At 35.8% G+C, this 17,084-nt stretch overlaps 3 protein-coding genes across 7 annotated transcripts in view; 1 reads left to right on the top strand and 2 right to left on the bottom strand.

Annotated features, from left to right (window-relative positions):
* tbc1d16 (TBC1 domain family, member 16) overlaps positions 1-139 on the bottom strand; it is a 37,565-nt gene extending 37,426 nt beyond the window's left edge. The window contains exon 1 of the mRNA XM_048183436.1: positions 1-139. The gene's annotated coding sequence lies outside the window, so the exon portion shown is untranslated.
* On the bottom strand, positions 123-14,582 carry gaa (alpha glucosidase). Of its 4 annotated transcripts, none has more exons than XR_007184025.1 (20): positions 11,742-12,966; positions 11,379-11,530; positions 10,577-10,742; positions 10,395-10,491; positions 10,190-10,309; positions 9,990-10,108; positions 8,744-8,875; positions 8,471-8,581; positions 8,197-8,310; positions 7,693-7,777; positions 7,497-7,614; positions 7,249-7,382; positions 6,798-6,949; positions 4,640-4,788; positions 4,416-4,557; positions 3,723-3,821; positions 3,481-3,645; positions 3,002-3,154; positions 849-971; positions 123-255 (listed from the first exon to the last, which is right to left on the bottom strand). XR_007184025.1 is itself a non-coding variant. In XM_048183412.1 (20 exons), the coding sequence occupies exons 2-20, from the start codon at positions 11,874-11,876 to the stop codon at positions 909-911; spliced, it is 2,406 nt and encodes an 801-aa protein (XP_048039369.1). In that variant the 5' UTR covers positions 11,877-11,884; positions 14,454-14,582; the 3' UTR covers positions 736-908. The 4 variants fall into 4 exon arrangements, 2 of the variants coding, with proteins under 2 accessions (XP_048039369.1, XP_048039361.1); XR_007184024.1 differs by having other exon boundaries at positions 131-258; XM_048183412.1 differs by lacking the exon at positions 123-255 and adding an exon at positions 14,454-14,582 and having other exon boundaries at positions 736-971; positions 11,742-11,884.
* Positions 13,175-17,084, top strand: part of tnpo2a (transportin 2a) — a 19,460-nt gene continuing 15,550 nt past the window's right edge. For both annotated transcript variants that reach the window (XM_048183418.1, XM_048183426.1), the window contains exons 1-3: positions 13,175-13,216; positions 14,469-14,568; positions 16,951-17,026. In XM_048183418.1, coding sequence (XP_048039375.1) covers positions 14,470-14,568; positions 16,951-17,026 — 175 coding nt within the window. In that variant the 5' untranslated portion in view covers positions 13,175-13,216; position 14,469. The remainder of the gene's footprint in view (positions 13,217-14,468; positions 14,569-16,950; positions 17,027-17,084) is intronic.

The following is a 17,084-nucleotide window of genomic DNA, read 5'->3' on the forward strand; positions in this document are numbered from 1 at the left end:
CTTCAGTACCAGAAACGATTACAACCGTCGCTACACGTCCATGTCAGAAGTGGCGCGTCCGGCTCATCTATTAAAGATCCAGGCTACGGTGAATGACGCGTATGTTGATTGGTGACACTTCACTCCGCACGCCGCCGTTGACGACAGACCGAAGCCACGCCCACTGACATTCCGTTGCTTCCGGAAAGACACTGCGCTTCCTCTGGACGCAACGCTAGAGGCAGGACGTCGGTGGTCGGTCCTGTTTATAATAAGCTGCTAAGCACAAAAAACACAAGAAACACGTTTCTTTTGTTAAAGTGTTGGGATTAGCATTTATAAAAGTGTAAAAAGTTAAACGCATGTTTATAAAAATAACTTGTACACTGACAAATTCTAAGAAAAGAAAAAGAAAATCACTGCAGTCTCGAATTACTTGATGCCTAATGTTAATTTTATAATATCATTTGATTTTATTATATAATTACATTTAATCCAAGCTTAAATTTAAAAAAAAATAATAATAATTCAGTAACCATATGCATAGGCCTGTGTATTTAGCTATTTGTATAATTAAATAATAACAATAATAATAAATAAAAACACCACAAAAAAGAACAATAATAACAATTCTTCATACTTTTTTGAAATTTAAAAATAAAAAGGGGATAAATATTACTATGATCTATATGGTCATGGGAAATGCTTATTATTCTGATTATTTTATCACTGTCACACAACAAAGCATTAAGAACATTTAATAAAAATAAACATTTATTTTAAACATAAGTGACATTTAAATTGCAATGTACAGGAAAAACATGCTGAGTATCATTACATTTACATTTATGCATTTGGAAGACTTTTACCCAAAGCAATTCATATTCAACATATCCAAAGCACAGATCATTTACAGCAGAGATTTCTCATCAGCTCCACTGTACGGTGAACATGGCAGTCATGGGCAAGTCCAGTCCAGGCACTGTAAGAACCTGCGATACACACACACACACACACACACACACACACACACACACACAAATCAACAATTTTATGAAAGCATTTTATTTTCAACGCATTTTAATGACTCATAAGGACCCTTGTCACACTTCCTCAGAAAAAGAAGTGGTCAAAGTTGGGTAAACCTAGTGGTAATTAAAAGGGAAACAACAGTAAATATAATTTTTGCTTTACATTTGGTCCAACATAAAAAAAAAAACATGATAACGTTTCCACAACTTGAAGAAGTTTCCAGAAGTGTTAAAGGAGCTATATAGAGAATTCAGAAACTTAAAGTTATTAGTGACACCGGTGGCCATTAAGTGAACTGCAGACAGCAAATTATTGCTCATGTGTGCACTTGTGCATATGTAAAGTACATGAGACTGAAAATGATTTAATGCCCCGATATAGTTTTTTTGTCTATTGCTTAGAAGTAAAAACAGCGCAATATACAGTTAATGAACATCTAGACATCATCCACGCTACCGACAGCAACGTTTAGATTAATATATAAATATGTGCTGCGAGCTTTGCACTCAATAACAAAATAAGCATAAAAAAACAACCCAACGAGGGTATGATTTAAAAAAATAATAATTGAATATATTTGTTTGTATACTAGGCATGAACAAGGTTCTACACTACATACAAAGTCAATCCCTGAATACTGAATTAATTTCTGATTGTTTTAAATAACCAGCTAATATTCGTTAATATGCATTAGACAAACATTATATTACTGGAATTGTCTAGATTGGCAATATGTGGGTAAAATATTTTAAAAAAAAATATTTTTTTTAATGTAATGTTTTAAACTGTCATTTTTTAACTACATTTGTGCAGTAAAATTAATTTAGATCTACATTTATCATTTTCATTCATGGAGATAACATGTGCCATGCTTTAGTGGAGGATTTCTGTCACCTGGTGGAAAACAAACACTTTTATCATGAAAATGACATGAAATTAACTCTATAACCAGTAGATGGCTGCAGAGGGCCACTCATTAGCTCATTTGCTATCTCAGCTCCCCTCAGTAGTTCTTTTCGCATGTTTTACTTTTGGATTTATCATAAAATGAATATTTTAACAAATTCTAGCAATTTTATTGCACTGAGGTATGAAGTATAGCAAGCAAAAGTCTCATGCCATTTAGATGAAAGGAATTTCACTGAATAAATAAAGCAAGCCCAGATTTTACAGTGGATGGGAAACCGTCTTAAATCACCCCCGCATCATATTATGTAAATGACATTTATGACAAAGAACTACACAGATGCAGATATCATGACAATCTATCAATAAATGCACACACAATGTCCTCTGCTTTTGATGCTGGCGCTGCTACGATTTGAAAAGCATGCTGAATAATGCAGACTAAAATACAGGGATGAGCCGAAGCCTGTCACCGGTTTCATATGAGTTTTAAAGGAGACTGAGGTGATCCTGAACAGAGTTAATCGCAAATTTTTAGGCGGGCTAAAGCCCTCTAGTTGTTTGCACAAGCTCTGCAATTCACTAGCAATTCAAATTATGATTATAAAGTGTATTTGAGACTATAGATCTGGCTGAAATGTGACACTATAGTTTGAAATAATTCCTTTTCTTTGCATGACACATTGACATTAGAGTAATAAATCATGTGAATTGAAGAGAGGCTCTCTCCACTACAAGTTGTTCACACTTTGGCAATAAAAAAGCGATTAATACATAAAGATTCTTACATTTAGCCCCTTTAATTTGTTTTTTTTTTGTCATTTATTGCCGAGGTAATATAACACAAAATAGGGCTATAGAATTATAAATTTATATTACATAAAAAAAAATGGAAATATGAAAAACTTTACTAGATTTGTGATGATAACTGTGGAAATGCATCATCACAGTCTGTGAAAAAGGTCCATTAAAATGAAATATGAAATACATATTAATCACCATCATATGTACATACTAACTGGAGTAGAAGTAAACCAAAATATGTAGATTAACACAAATCTACACATCAGAACCTGATGCATACCTTGGTGTCTGGGCTGTACGAGAAGTCATGAACCTTTTGTCCATTGGCCCACACTTCTGTAGGTGGAGTCTGAACTCCGAAAACACGTACTTCTCCAAGGACCAAACGATCGAGAGATTTGATTAATTTGACTGGCTTACTGACCACATAAGACTACAGGGGAATAAAATATCAAATAAACAATAGATTACATTTCAAATGAATGCACATGACCATATCTTTTGAGTATTCTGCTATAATCCATTTGTATGGTGAATTTCAGCTGGTGTTCTAGTTGTCTTCATTTTTATTAATTGCACAAAGAGTATACAATCTGTTCATAGCAATAACAGCCCTTGCTGTTTTTTCAATTTTACTGCCTGATGAAGCAATTCATTTTGGACTTCTCCAACACAGAATAACAATGGGAAACAGATGTTAAATCAAAAAAATCCTCATCCAAACCATTCAATTCAACAAGCAAGCAAAATTCACCCTACCTCTTCAGCAAAGAAAAGAACATATGAATAATCTCCCCGCTCAAAAGTGTCCAGACTTTCCCCATCATCCCAGAAAAGATCACCTTTGGCCCAATTTTCTGCAGACAGTGCCACGATCAGAGTGAAAGGGTTTCTGCGAGATGCTGTAGTCGTCAATGCGGGAACCTGGCATATGAATAAGAAATAGCAAAAGTTCACTTGCTCCACAGCAGAAATTCGATAATATTCTAGTCTTTACACACCTGCTGCGGGATGATGCTCCCCTCTCTCACATGAATGTTAATGGTGTCCAAAGGGGCAGGGAACACAATGTATTGCCCTTTACTGTAATATGCTTGCCCCTATAAGAAAACACGGAGGATTCAGTCTTGTTTACCTTTAAGGCGTCACATCCTATGCCTTTGAATTACAATGTACCATAATAACTCTGTAAACATTTCGCAATGTGAAGCAGGCTATGCAAAAACATATTGAAGGTGTTTACTTAGAAGGTAAAACAGCCCATTTAATTCTATGGTAAATTGGTTACAGTATTAAAAATTTAAAATATTTTGTACTAACATTATGAGTAAATAATAAAACAATTGAGCTAAAAAAATTCAGCATCATTACTCCAGTCTTCAGTGTCACATGATCCTTCAGAAATCATTCTAATATGATGATTTGATGCTCAACAAACATTTCTTAATATTATCAGTGTTGAAAACAGTTGCTTTGCCATCACAAGAATAATTTGCATTTAAAAAATACATGAAAATATAGAAAACCGTTCTTTTAAATTGTATAAAAATTTCACAATATTACTATTTTTACTGTATTTTTCATCAAATAAATGCATCCTTGGTAAGACTTCTTTCAAAAACATAAAAAATATGAATTTTTCCAAACTTTTGACTGGTAGTGTATGTAGGGTATAGTTTAAAATGAAGGATTACATTGTGCAGACTGTACCAAGTCCCCAGGGGGAGATAAGCCGTCACCTCCACTGCTCCCTGTTCCAGAACCGGACTGATAAGCAGTGAGCTCCCCCACAGGAACTGCCTGTCAATGGTCTGGCAATTTGGATCAGTGGGGAACCTGAAAGAAATGAGCAATCTCAGAAAAGAGATCATCGCTGAGCTCAGATAAAGAGATATTGAGCTGGAATGAGCGCGTGTACTCAAAGAAGAGGGAACGAGCCACGGTGCTGGCAGAGGTGTGTGCATGATGGAAGAGTGTGTAGAGGAAGGGCAGGAGAGAGTATCGCAGTGTAATCACAGTCCTCATGGCATCTTGGGCTTGCTGGCTAAATACATATGGTTCTTGGGGCTGGAAAATGAAATATGAGAAGAAATATTCATATATATATATATATATATATATATATATATATATATATATATATATATATATATATATATATATATATATATATATATATACAGTACAGTCCAAAAGTTTGGAACCACTAAGATTTTTAATGTTTTTAAAAGAAGTTTTGTCTGCTCACCAAGGCTACATTTATTTAATTAAAAATACAGTAAAAAACAGTAATATTGTGAAATATTATTACAATTTAAAATAACTGTGTACTATTTGAATATATTTGACAAAGTAATTTATTCCTGTGATGCAAAGCTGAATTTTCAGCATCATTAATCCAGTCTTCAGTGTCACATGATCCTTCAGAAATCATTCTAATATGCTGATCTGCTGCTCAATAAACATTTATGATTATTTTCAATGTTGAAAACAGTTGTGTACTTTTTTTTTTCAGGATTCCTTGATGAATAGAAAGTTCAAAAGAACAGCATTTATCTGAAATACAAAGCTTCTGTAGCATTATACACTACCGTTCAAAAGTTTGGGGTCAGTAAGAATTTTTATTTTTTTTTTTGAAAAGAAATTAAAGAAATTAATACTTTTATTCAGCAAGGATGCATTAAATCAATCAAAAGTGGCAGTAAAGACATTTATAATGTTACAAAAGATTAGATTTCAGATAAACACTGTTCTTTTGAACTTTCTATTCATCAAATAATCCTGAAAAAAAATATTGTACACAAATATTGTGTACAATTGTACACATTAAATGTTTCTTGAGCAGCAGATCAGCATATTATAATGATTTCTGAAGGATCATGTGACACTGAAGACTGGAGTAATGATGCTGAAAATTCAGCTTTGCCATCACAGGAATAAATTACTTTGTGAAATATATTCAAATAGAAAACAGTTATTTTAAATTGTAATAATATTTCACAATATTACTGTTTTCACTGTATTTTTAATTAAATAAATGTAGCCTTGGTGAGCAGACGAAACTTCTTTTAAAAACATTAAAAATCTTAGTGGTTCCAAACTTTTGGACTGTACTGTATATATATATATGTATATTAGGGGTGTAACGGTACACAAACATTATGGTTCGGTACGCACCTCGGTATTGAAGTCACAGTTCGGTACAGCGGGGGGAGAAAACTAAACATAAAATTGCTTCTTTTTTCTTCTTTTTTATCAAACAGTGGTTTATTGAACAAATTGTGTCTCTCTCTTTAAATAAATTCAATTATATTTAACATTTTATAAAGGATAAAAAATCTATCTCAGCTAATGCTGTAAACGTTATAGGGAGCCATTTCTTACACATTACTATAATATTAAAGGTTACAATTAACAACAGAGATCAAACTATTAAATTCAGTTGTTATTATTTTTCGATATAATAATCAACACTCAAAAAAAAAAAAAATCACGTAAAGTGCACATAAGGCAGGTTTTGCATTAACTTCTAAATCTAATTATAAAATTATTTTTCAATTCTTTTTCTACTCCAATTCATTTTTGAAATATGAGGATCAGTGTACCGTGCGAGTGACACGAATTTTGTCAACAGATGTGTACGCGGGTACGGTCAGCGCACCGCCGGATTTTTGTAACAGCACGTACTTTGTACGCACAGGTCGCACATGCGCATTTACTTTTTTTTTGCAGTAATCAGTTTATCCACAAGGTGGCGGCCGTGCCTTGGGGGTGTCGATTCACAAAGTAGTTGAAGAAAACCTGCATAAACAGAACAGACCGGAACACATGCAAGCTACAGCGACAATGGAGGCCTATACAGACAAGAGATTGTGCAAAGAGGTTAGAAAATACCCTCATTTGAGTGTGGATCGCCTGTGACTGACTGTATTCACCATCAGACTGTATGCACCGACCGTACCGTGACAGTTCGGGATGAATACATGTACCGTTACACCCCAATATAAATAAATATATATATATTAATATAGCACAATATTAATGATGACTCTAAACTGTTGATCGATATATCTCACAGCATTGGGTTTGTCGTTATGATTTCTCATAAAAGGGTAAAAGGCTCCGAGTTGTGTCCAGCGCACACACAGCTCTTCAGTAGTGTCTCCACCAAATCCACATACATCAGCTCCCACTAATGGAACGCCATAGAGTCCAAACAGGAGCACAGCTGATACAGACACACAAACACAGCAATAAACCATACTTTGCAAGTATTAGGAACAAAAAAAATGAAGACAAAGACATGAGCAAGTCACTTCTCAGCTTATCTTCCAAAACATTTCCATATCTAGGGGGCCAAGTGAGGGAGCTTACATTGTGAAATTTAGAACATCTCTAGACAGAGGACAGTATGTAGATTTATGTTAGCATTTGTGGATGTTGGCAAGCACTTGTAGGGCCAGGACAAAGCAAAACTTCTCCTCTTTGAAACCATATTTCAGCATGTTTATGATTTTTCTTTCTCACCAGGTATTGAAAAGCGCAGTTGCTCCCAGTCACTCTGCACATCTCCTGTCCAGTGTGCAGAGAAACGGCCAAGTCCTGGAAAAGACGACCGGGATAGGACAAATGGACGAGTGCCCTTTACTTTCAACAGTGCCCTGAAATACAAATGAGTGGAAAGTTGGTAATAATGTCAAACCATATCAAATGGTTCTCCATATGTCATGTGAGATATTTACGGTTTGTATAAACTGAAGAAGCATTTCTCTGACCTATGGGTGGCGATGGCCTCAGTCAGTCCGTAGAGATTGTGCAGATTGTAATGATTGGACAGATACTGCTGAGCGGACATACACAAAGTTCCTGAGTTTAACTGACATCCAATCACACCTGTAAACCCAGACAGATCTCTTCATGCAGGTCACATAAAATCAGTAATAGTCATTTTATAGACTTAACTGTTCTGACCTGGTGTATAAGGTGGTTTCTCCAAGTCAGAGTCAGGACATCCATCCACAGATCCCTGGATAAAATTTGACGGCTCATTCATGTCCTGTGAGCAGAATTTCAAAGACATTTAGAACTTATTTATAAAGGCCCAATCACACCAAGAATGATAACTATAAAGATATAGTTCTACGAATCATTCTAAATATTAAAGAATAGCAGAGTTTACAGCACAGCTATAATGATAACGACACATATTCCAAACAATATTGTTGGAATCACTTTCAGAACGATTGACAGCCAATCAGAATTCATTCTGATGTTAAGCGCTGGAGCATTTAAAGCAGCAGACGATAAAATTCTGCGTGTTCTTATTGAAAAACATCATTATTCATGATTTAAAGGAAAAAAATAATACAATGTAGGTAAAGAGTGTGGCCCCTTTAAATTCATACATTCATGTTTTGTTGCCTTTTTAAAATACCCTTTGTATGTTTATTTATAGTTTACTCTATTAGTACTTACTATCCAGAGTCCATCCACAGGTACCATGTTGTGAAAGACTCTGATACAGTCCATCCACCAGTCCTGTGTTGTAGGATTGGTGAAATCTGGGAATGCAGTTGGACCTGGCCAAACCTGGTTATAAATACATGCAAAATCTTTATCCTCCCCTCCATATCCCATCATGACTATAATACTACTAATAATACAGTGGTGCAAAAAGAAAATACATCTTGTAAATGACATTATCACGACTAACTTTTAGTGAGGTTAATATTTCATGTGTGACACTAACCTTCCCAATTAGGATCTGTCCAGTGGAGTTGGTGATGAACACTCCCCTCTTCAGCCCATCATCAAAGGGTTTGTATGAACCAGGAGGACTCGTGCTACTGATGCCTGGATCCTAACACAAGACCACACGCTATTCACTGTGACTATATATATATATATATATATATATATACACTGTATATATGTAAGATATTGATACCACTAACACACAAGCATCACACAAGCAAACAATGCAAGATGAAAGAGTTTCCATCACAGAATATCATCTACGTACCAGAATGAGCACATACTTCATGCCCAGCTGATGGAACTCTTCAACCATTTGGGGCAGATCTCCAAACCGTTGTGGATCAAAAGTAAAGACTCTTCTTTGGTCTGCATAATCAAGGTCATTCCACTGTACATCCTACAGAAGTGAATTGAAGGTTATTATGGTTATCAAGTAAAACTTGCTAAAAGAATATTGTCTCTTTCTCTATACAGTATATATTCAGAATGGCATACTACTTTACATTTTTTACAGTATGTGCAGTATACTATTACTATACTTATAATTTATACAGTGTGTGCATAATTATTATGCAAGTCAATATTATGCAATTAACCCGTGTCTTTTCTTCTCCAGCTCTTTTTCTGTGACCCTGCTGCCCCAGTGAGCATTTCCTGTCCAATTTTTATAGTAATGCATACTTCTCATGGGCATTTAATAATTTTACCTTTTACCTGTAAAAGAAAAACTGCTTAATAATTATGCACATATAAAGCATTTTTTTACTTCCAGCCCTCATTAACAATTATATGTCACTTATAAATTGATAGTAGTTATTGAGATTGATGTGGTTTGGAATTGGTAAAATGTGCTTGGAAAAAAAAAAAAGATCAGAATATCGACTTGCATAATAATTATGAACGTACTGTATAGTTATAATAACTACAACAGAGCATATCAAGCTGGATACTGCATCCCACAATGCAACTTGTCTTTCCATTTCTAGTATGACAAACAAACTAGAAGCAATATGAACAACAATTTTACACAAAATTGGATTAACAAAAGAAAAAAAAAAATTGAGATGAAAACTGGGTGGCAATGTTATGTGACAACAATATAGGATACTACTACAGTTTTTGTTATTAGTACTTTTTAGTATATAGCCAGTGAACACAGAGCATATACCAGTAGTTCTCAAACCTTTTAGGCCTCCCATCGTCCACAACAACATTCAAAGCCCCATATTCAATATTAAAATGTTTACTCACAATTTCTACCCAATAAAATATAGCATAACTAGCAAAATGTATATTCATTATAAATTTAGTTTTAAAATTGTATTAATTTCCCAGTCTAGAAATCACACTTATAAATGAATTAAAATTTAAATTTAAATCATTTTAACAGCTAATCTTGAAGTCCACTTGGAAGTTTGCTGAGGCCCCCCGGTTGAGAGGCACTGGTATATACTGTTCAGTATGCAGTATGTTACTTCCAAACACAGCCATTACATATTCTGTTTACATACTAGTGGGATCTTAGCCTGGCGCATGAGCTGTACCACTGTTCTTGTGATGTTGGTGGACGTATAACCCCAGCGACAGAGGTGGAAGCCCAGTGACCAGTAGGGTGGCATCATAGGATAACCTCAAAGATACAACACAATAAGTTGCACTGTGGGTAAACTACAAATCTAATACAGTATGTGGACTGTCTATTGTTAAATACCTATAACCTCATGGTACTGCTGTATCACACTCTGAGGACTTGGGCCTAAGAAGATGTAGAAGTCCAGTATTCCTCCAACGGTCACCCATGTTAATGCTGGAGCGGGCTGCGTTAACACTTCTACAATTGGCAAATTTGAAGACTTTTAATGATATCAATGAATGAGACCCATAAAGAATCCAATTTAGACAACAATACGCTGTACCCATTGCATTGCTGTTGAGAAGGAAGACTCCATGTGCCTGTCCATCACCTTCTTGGACTAGGAAGAAAGGGTGGGAGCCATACAGGTTGGCACTTCTCTACAAAGGGCCGTGTAAAATATTAAATACAACTGTGAAAAGAAGGAAAGTTAAAGAGGAATGTGAAATGATGTGAAGGCCTTACATGTGGTGCCATGTCTCTGTTCCATAATGAAACAGAGCTCCAATTGAGGTCCAGTGTGATGGGGGTGTAATGTTCACCCAGTCCAGATATCAGAGAGGAAGCAATGCTGGTGGAGAGCTGTAGATACTGATCTGCAAACAGGAGGGGGCCTATTGTAGTATTCAGGCTAGGGGAAAAAAATACAATGCATTTGTGCAATATAAAGAAAGAGATCAGACATTTGGTTGAATGACTTTTCAGGGCCTGTCTCAAAACTGTGTCAAATAACACAATTTTTACCATACAGTATTGTGTTGACAAAACAAAAAAGTACCGACTTCAATACCAAGTCGGTATTGAAATTTTAAAAATGTGACAATACAAGCATTTCCCCCTAGCATTTTGAGCGCTGTTGAGCGGATTCTTAAACACCTCTGATTGGCCATCGTGTTCACGTGCTCAACAGATGTGTCTGTGATTGGCTACAATGATCAACGCTTCAAAAACATGCCGAAAATAGACATCTTTGACATTTGAAAGCAGGCGTCTATCTAAGAGCGTCACAGAAGTCTATTTACAACATATTTTTGAAGCGTTGAACATTGTAGCCAATCACAGACATATCTGTTGAGAGTGTGAACACAATGGCCAATCAGAGGTGTTTATGAATCTGCTCAACAGCGCTCAAAAGCATCACGTTTTTAAAATTTCAGTACCGACCTGGTACCTTAGTCGGTTCTTTTGACAACTCTACCAAACAGAAGATGCGCAATATAACCAGAAAACATACAAAACAAGAAAAGAAAAAAGGAAGTACACTTACAGAACACGGCCATTGGATTTTCGCCGTACAATAAACCCAAATGGATCTGGTTGAAAGTCAACATCGTAGAGGGGGTTTTGTGTGTCCTTGTGACCCCTGGATTGGGACGTCACAAAGGGGACCTCGTATCGTGGAGTTGCTGGATCCTTCAGCTGTGGTAAAGTGAAGTCAGCAAGATAAAGTAAGATTAGGTCATCTAAAGACTGGAATACACTACGTGACTTTTACAAATCTGATTCAAGAGTTTATATTTCCCAGAATTCAAGGACAGATCATATGACTGTGTTAAATTTTTCCAAAAATTACAATATCTGATTTGTAATTGTACGATTTGTAATTGAAAAGACTGAAAGAATTGCTCACAGTGAGGTGAAGACGACCCAAGGACTCGGCCATCACATCTAGCTGCAATGTGGGAATGTCCCGGGGCAGGTATGAGGGTGCAGAACGGGTCAGCATGGCCCTTTGGCCCCTCTCTGTGGGTAACAAGGGCCCCATTTGGTAGCCTGGGTAACGGACGGGGTAGAAACACCATGGTGGTCCTCTAAATCCAGACTGTGGTAGAGGCACATAGCAACATCCTCTTCCCTCACAATCGGCTTGACTCAAAGATCTATCACGGCCACAGTCGATGCGGCTCTCCACAGTTATACTACACTGATCTCTAGTGTGAGTCCTGGGATCAGCAGATAAATTAAGATTATTGCTAAAGTTCTTCTGGGATTGAACGCTCCTGGTTGAGATATCTGAACTATGTCGCCATTCTTCTGAAAAGGCTAATGAAACATTCTTGTCCTTGTGCACCAGGATATGAAGAACAGAAGTCAGAAATATTAAGGTCAATAGTGCAAATGTGTGCAAGAGCCCACAACCAATTCTGGCCATTTAAAGGGGTTAGTTTGGCTCTTCTTGCATTAAACACGAGTTCACCAAGCTAGAAATTGTAAAATAAGATTAAAAGAGTAAAACAAGAAAGACATTTGCTGTCAACATATAAACCAGTTCTTGTTCAAATCAGACGAGAAAATGACGCATGCGCAGGTGCGCACTAACAAGACTACAAATGACGAGTTTACAAAGTTTATTCAGACTTGCTTTTAAAGAAGCATATGGAAATTACTGCACATGTAACTGAAAGCGCTTAGTAAATAATATTTTTAAGTATCGTGTAATTTTTTAACCTTGACTCACTCATGCATATTATTAGCTTAAAAACGTTTATCTGTGTACGTCTCTCTGGGCGCCGCCATGTTTCAATGACGTCACGCTCATGGATCTCGGCAAAATTGATTTTATTCTTTATTTTATTCCTCTTCTTGATTTTATTTCCTGCCTTAGTAAGTTTGTGAATTTATTTATATTGTTCAATTATACACGCGCATTTTGAATGTGTATTTTGCACTGCTTAAAGTTGTTCGGAAAAGTTTAATAAACAAAAAAGTAAAAAAAGGGGCAAATATTCAAGAGATTACAAAACAGACTAAGACCAATTTGCAAGAAATGCGTAGACATACATATTAAATACGAAACTAAAAAAAAAAGTCTGCAGATAATACAATTTAGTTATGCTACAAGTATTTTAAACAATGAGAGTAGTACGTTTCCAAGCTGAAACAAACACCGCATAAATGCTACCATTTCAAATAGTTTTGTTTACAAGAAAATCCTTCGCAGATTCCGTGTATTTGAAACTGGCTACAGTGTTGCATGACTAAACACGTCGTCATTTCCTCGTTGTAGCGCTCGTCCTGCGGAAGTATTTGAAAGTGCCATTGCGCGAGACTAGCGCGAGCTCCACGCTGCACGAGCTGATCGATAGGCCTCCGCACGCGGCATGTGTAAGTGAACACGCCTGAGTTCAGTCATTTATAATATCTATATACTGTAGTGTACATGGAGTTTAACACAGTAATAGTTGTTAACGTGGATTAGATCGAGTAAGTTTGCTAGAGCACGTACTAAGACTTCTGTATCGTGTATAACGCTATTAATCTGGGATTAGCCAGCCTTTACTTGTTGCCTTAATATTTGAAGTTTCGCGTGATGTTTTTGTTTGCGTACTGGTCTTATTAGAAGTGTTTTCTATTGCGTATTAATGTGGCCAGCGCCTGAGGTTTTTGAGCTACTCTTGCATAGGGTGGAAGACAAGGCCTCGGCATGGTATGCAGTGCATGCATGACCATGTGCATTTCCTGATTCTTCACGCTTTTGTCTTCAACAATTTAATAATGAGCAGAAATTAAGTCAGACGTTTGAAAACAATTTTAGCCAGTCATTTTATGCAGTTTTTAAGTATTATTTTATTTTCTACATGCGTTTATGATAGTCTCTATTTATATACTACATAGATTAGTTCTTGGATCACAAAATAGAGAAAAGATTTGTCATACAAATGTTAATCATAAGGTGCATACATTTTGAAAACTTATATAAACCCGTTTTTAATGCATATGTGTATATATGCATATAAATGTTTAATTTATATGAACAATAATTTGGTAATTATTTCATTAGATTAGCTCAGTGTTATACAAAAAGCAAAAGTAGACTGGAAAACAGAAATCCTTGAATTTGAGATTAAATCAAGACATAGCTGGAAACTATATTACTTTGGAAACTATTGCATTTTTGTTTAATATAATTGTGTATCTGAATTTATCTTTTATGGCGGATTAACTTAAACATACACAACCTTCTAATTTCTTGCAATTTCCATTTTCTGGTTTAACCTTTCTTAAAATACAAGTCATAAACAATCACTGATGCTGAGATTAAGCTAAACAGTTTTGCAGGTTTGAAACGCATGCAGGATGTGGAAAAGGCCTTTAGCTTTGATGCAAAGTCATATATATGCATTGATATTGTATGTTTATCCATGCCTTCCCGTATCCTTGATAACGTAACGGTGTGTGTTTGCGCATGTAGTAGTTGTGGATAAATTGGTCTACAGAAGTTCTAAAACCACAAAAAGTGCAAAAAAATGTTGTTTTGCAGTCATAGGTGTTGCAATCGTTTCACAGAGAGGAGGAAGTACTTTGTGAAGACATGAAGGATATATAATTGTTTGTGTCTTACGTGGTTTATCTGCAGGATGGAGTGGCAGCCGGATGAACAAGGCCTCCAGCAGGTCCTGCAGCTCCTGAGAGACTCCCAGTCTCCAAACACAGCCACACAGAGAGCTGTGCAGCAGGTATCCTCATCAACACAACTCAGTATTTACTGAACTCGAGGGATCCATGATATATGGGTTTTGACCGTACAGATATTGAGAATCAGTAATATTTTTATTAAAGTGCCTCTATAATACTATTTTAAAGGTTCCTAATTTTGTTTTGAAGGTCTCCTACAATAGGGTTACATGCATCAAAGGCCAAAAACATTTTAATTTTCTCATTATATACCTTACAGCTTTTCCTCTTTTCTCACTGTGTCTGAAAAGTTTCAATTAAGTATTTGGTCTCTCTAAACCCCTCCTTTCCGAGAGCCTACTCTGCTCTGATTGGTCAGATGGCCCAGTCTGTTGTGATTGGTCTACCGCTTACAGCACTTGTTAGAAATTAAATGTCCATTACCATATCTGAATATATCAGCTCTGGATCTTCCCCAACACTTGTGATACACAGTGATACGAACAGTAACGATTGTGTTGGTTTTACCTTATCAATTAGAGTGCAAGTCCTCATCCTTTAGAAGCGCATGTTTCATGTTGAAATGTTGCAGACCTTTTACATTCACAAACATCTATATTACACATGAAAAGTAATATCTGAAAAAAGCATAATGGGGCACTTTAAATTCTACATAAGTCTGAACCGAACAGATGTATTACTATAGGACCATTTCTGATATAATTACGTAACTTTACACCCTTATTTATTCAGTTGTGAACTGTAAACTTAGTGTCCTAGATTTCAAAAGCACTTAAGTTATCTTTTTTCACTGTACAATCATATGTTTGGATACCTGATTTTTAAATGGGCCAGAAATATTATGTGGCATAACTTGAAAATAATTATCAGCTGTGGGTCTTTTATTTCAGTACAGTAAAGTTAAATAGAAAAGTGTTGATAACACTTTACAGTTTATCGTTAGTTAGTTAACTACATTTGTTAACATGTTCAGTAACATTGAAAATTTCAGTAACACTTTAGTTTAGGGTCCAATTCTCATTATTAACTAGTTGCTTATTAGCATGCATATTACTAGGATATTGCCTGTTTATTAGTACTTAAAAAGCACATATTAATGCCTGATTCTGCATGACCATATTCTACATCCATTAATCCTACCCCGTTCCTAAACTTAACAGCTACCTTACTACTATTAATATGCAGTAATTAGGAGTTTGAGGCAAAATTCATATTTGGTTAATAGTGAGAATTTGACCCTAAACTAAAATGCGACAAATTTCTTCTAAAAGCATGTATTAATCTTAAAGGATTAGTTCACTTTAAAATGAAAATTACCCCAAGCTTTACTCACACTCAAGCCATCCTAGGTGTATATGACTTTCTTGTTCCTGATGAACACAATCAGAGATATATTAATAAATATACTGATGCATCCGAGCTTTATAATGGCAGTGAGCAGGGTTTTCGAGTATGAGCTGAAGAAAGTGTCTCCATTCTCATCCATCCAACATAAATATGTGCTCCACACAGCTCCGGGGGGTTAATAAAGGCCTTCTGAAGTGAAGCTATGCATTTGTGTAAAAAAATATCCATATTTAAACAAGTCATGACGTCAAATGTCGAGCTTACGCCAGACCACCTTCTGTATGCAGCGTACGCAGAAAGTGTAAACCTCTTTCAGTTCACAAAGCTTATGCTATGTCCTACGCCTTCCCTATTCAACTTATGAAAAATGTGTAACTGACGTGACGCCAGTCTGGTGGAAGCTCGATATTTGACTTCATAACTCGTTTAAATATGGATGTTTTTTACACAAACGCATCGCTTCGCTTCAGAAGGCCTTTATTAACCCCCCGGAGCCGTGTGGAGCGCATATTTATGATGGATGGATGAGGATGGAAGCTTTTTCTTCAGCTCTTACTCGAGAACCCCGTTCACTGCCATTATAAAGCTCAGATGCGTCAGGATATTTATTAATATTTCTTCAATTGTGTTCATCAGAAAGAAGGTCATATATACCAAGCATGGCTTGAGGTTGAGTAAAGCTTGGGGTAATTTTCATTTGAAAGTGAACTAATCCTTTAATGTTAATTTCAACATTTATTAATACATTATTAAAATTAAAAGTTGTATCTGTTAATATTCAGTGGACCTGAGCTAACATGAACTAACAATGAACATTTGTATTTTATTACCTTTTGTTAAAGATTAATAAATACTGTAACAAATGTATTGCTCATTGTTAATGTTAGTTATTGCATTAACTAGCGTCAACCAATGTGACCTTATTGCAAAGTGTTAAATATATTGTCATAATATAGATGAAATTTACTTCATCTGTTTTACTAAAATAGTGTCAATGTGCATGTTGAACTGCAGCTATTCATGTACAGTGTTACCATTATTACAGTAACCGTAATTCTCTTTAATTTTACTCTCAGAAACTAGAGCAGCTGAATCAGTTTCCTGATTTTAACAACTATCTCATCTTCGTCCTGACGAGGCTGAAAACTGAAGGTGTGTTCTGAGTTTATTTTTGCGTAAAGCTCACCTTATTGCATTTTCTCACATTACA

This window comes from Megalobrama amblycephala, linkage group LG1 (genome assembly GCF_018812025.1).
Source record: "Megalobrama amblycephala isolate DHTTF-2021 linkage group LG1, ASM1881202v1, whole genome shotgun sequence".
NCBI classification, from domain to species: domain Eukaryota; kingdom Metazoa; phylum Chordata; class Actinopteri; order Cypriniformes; family Xenocyprididae; genus Megalobrama; species Megalobrama amblycephala.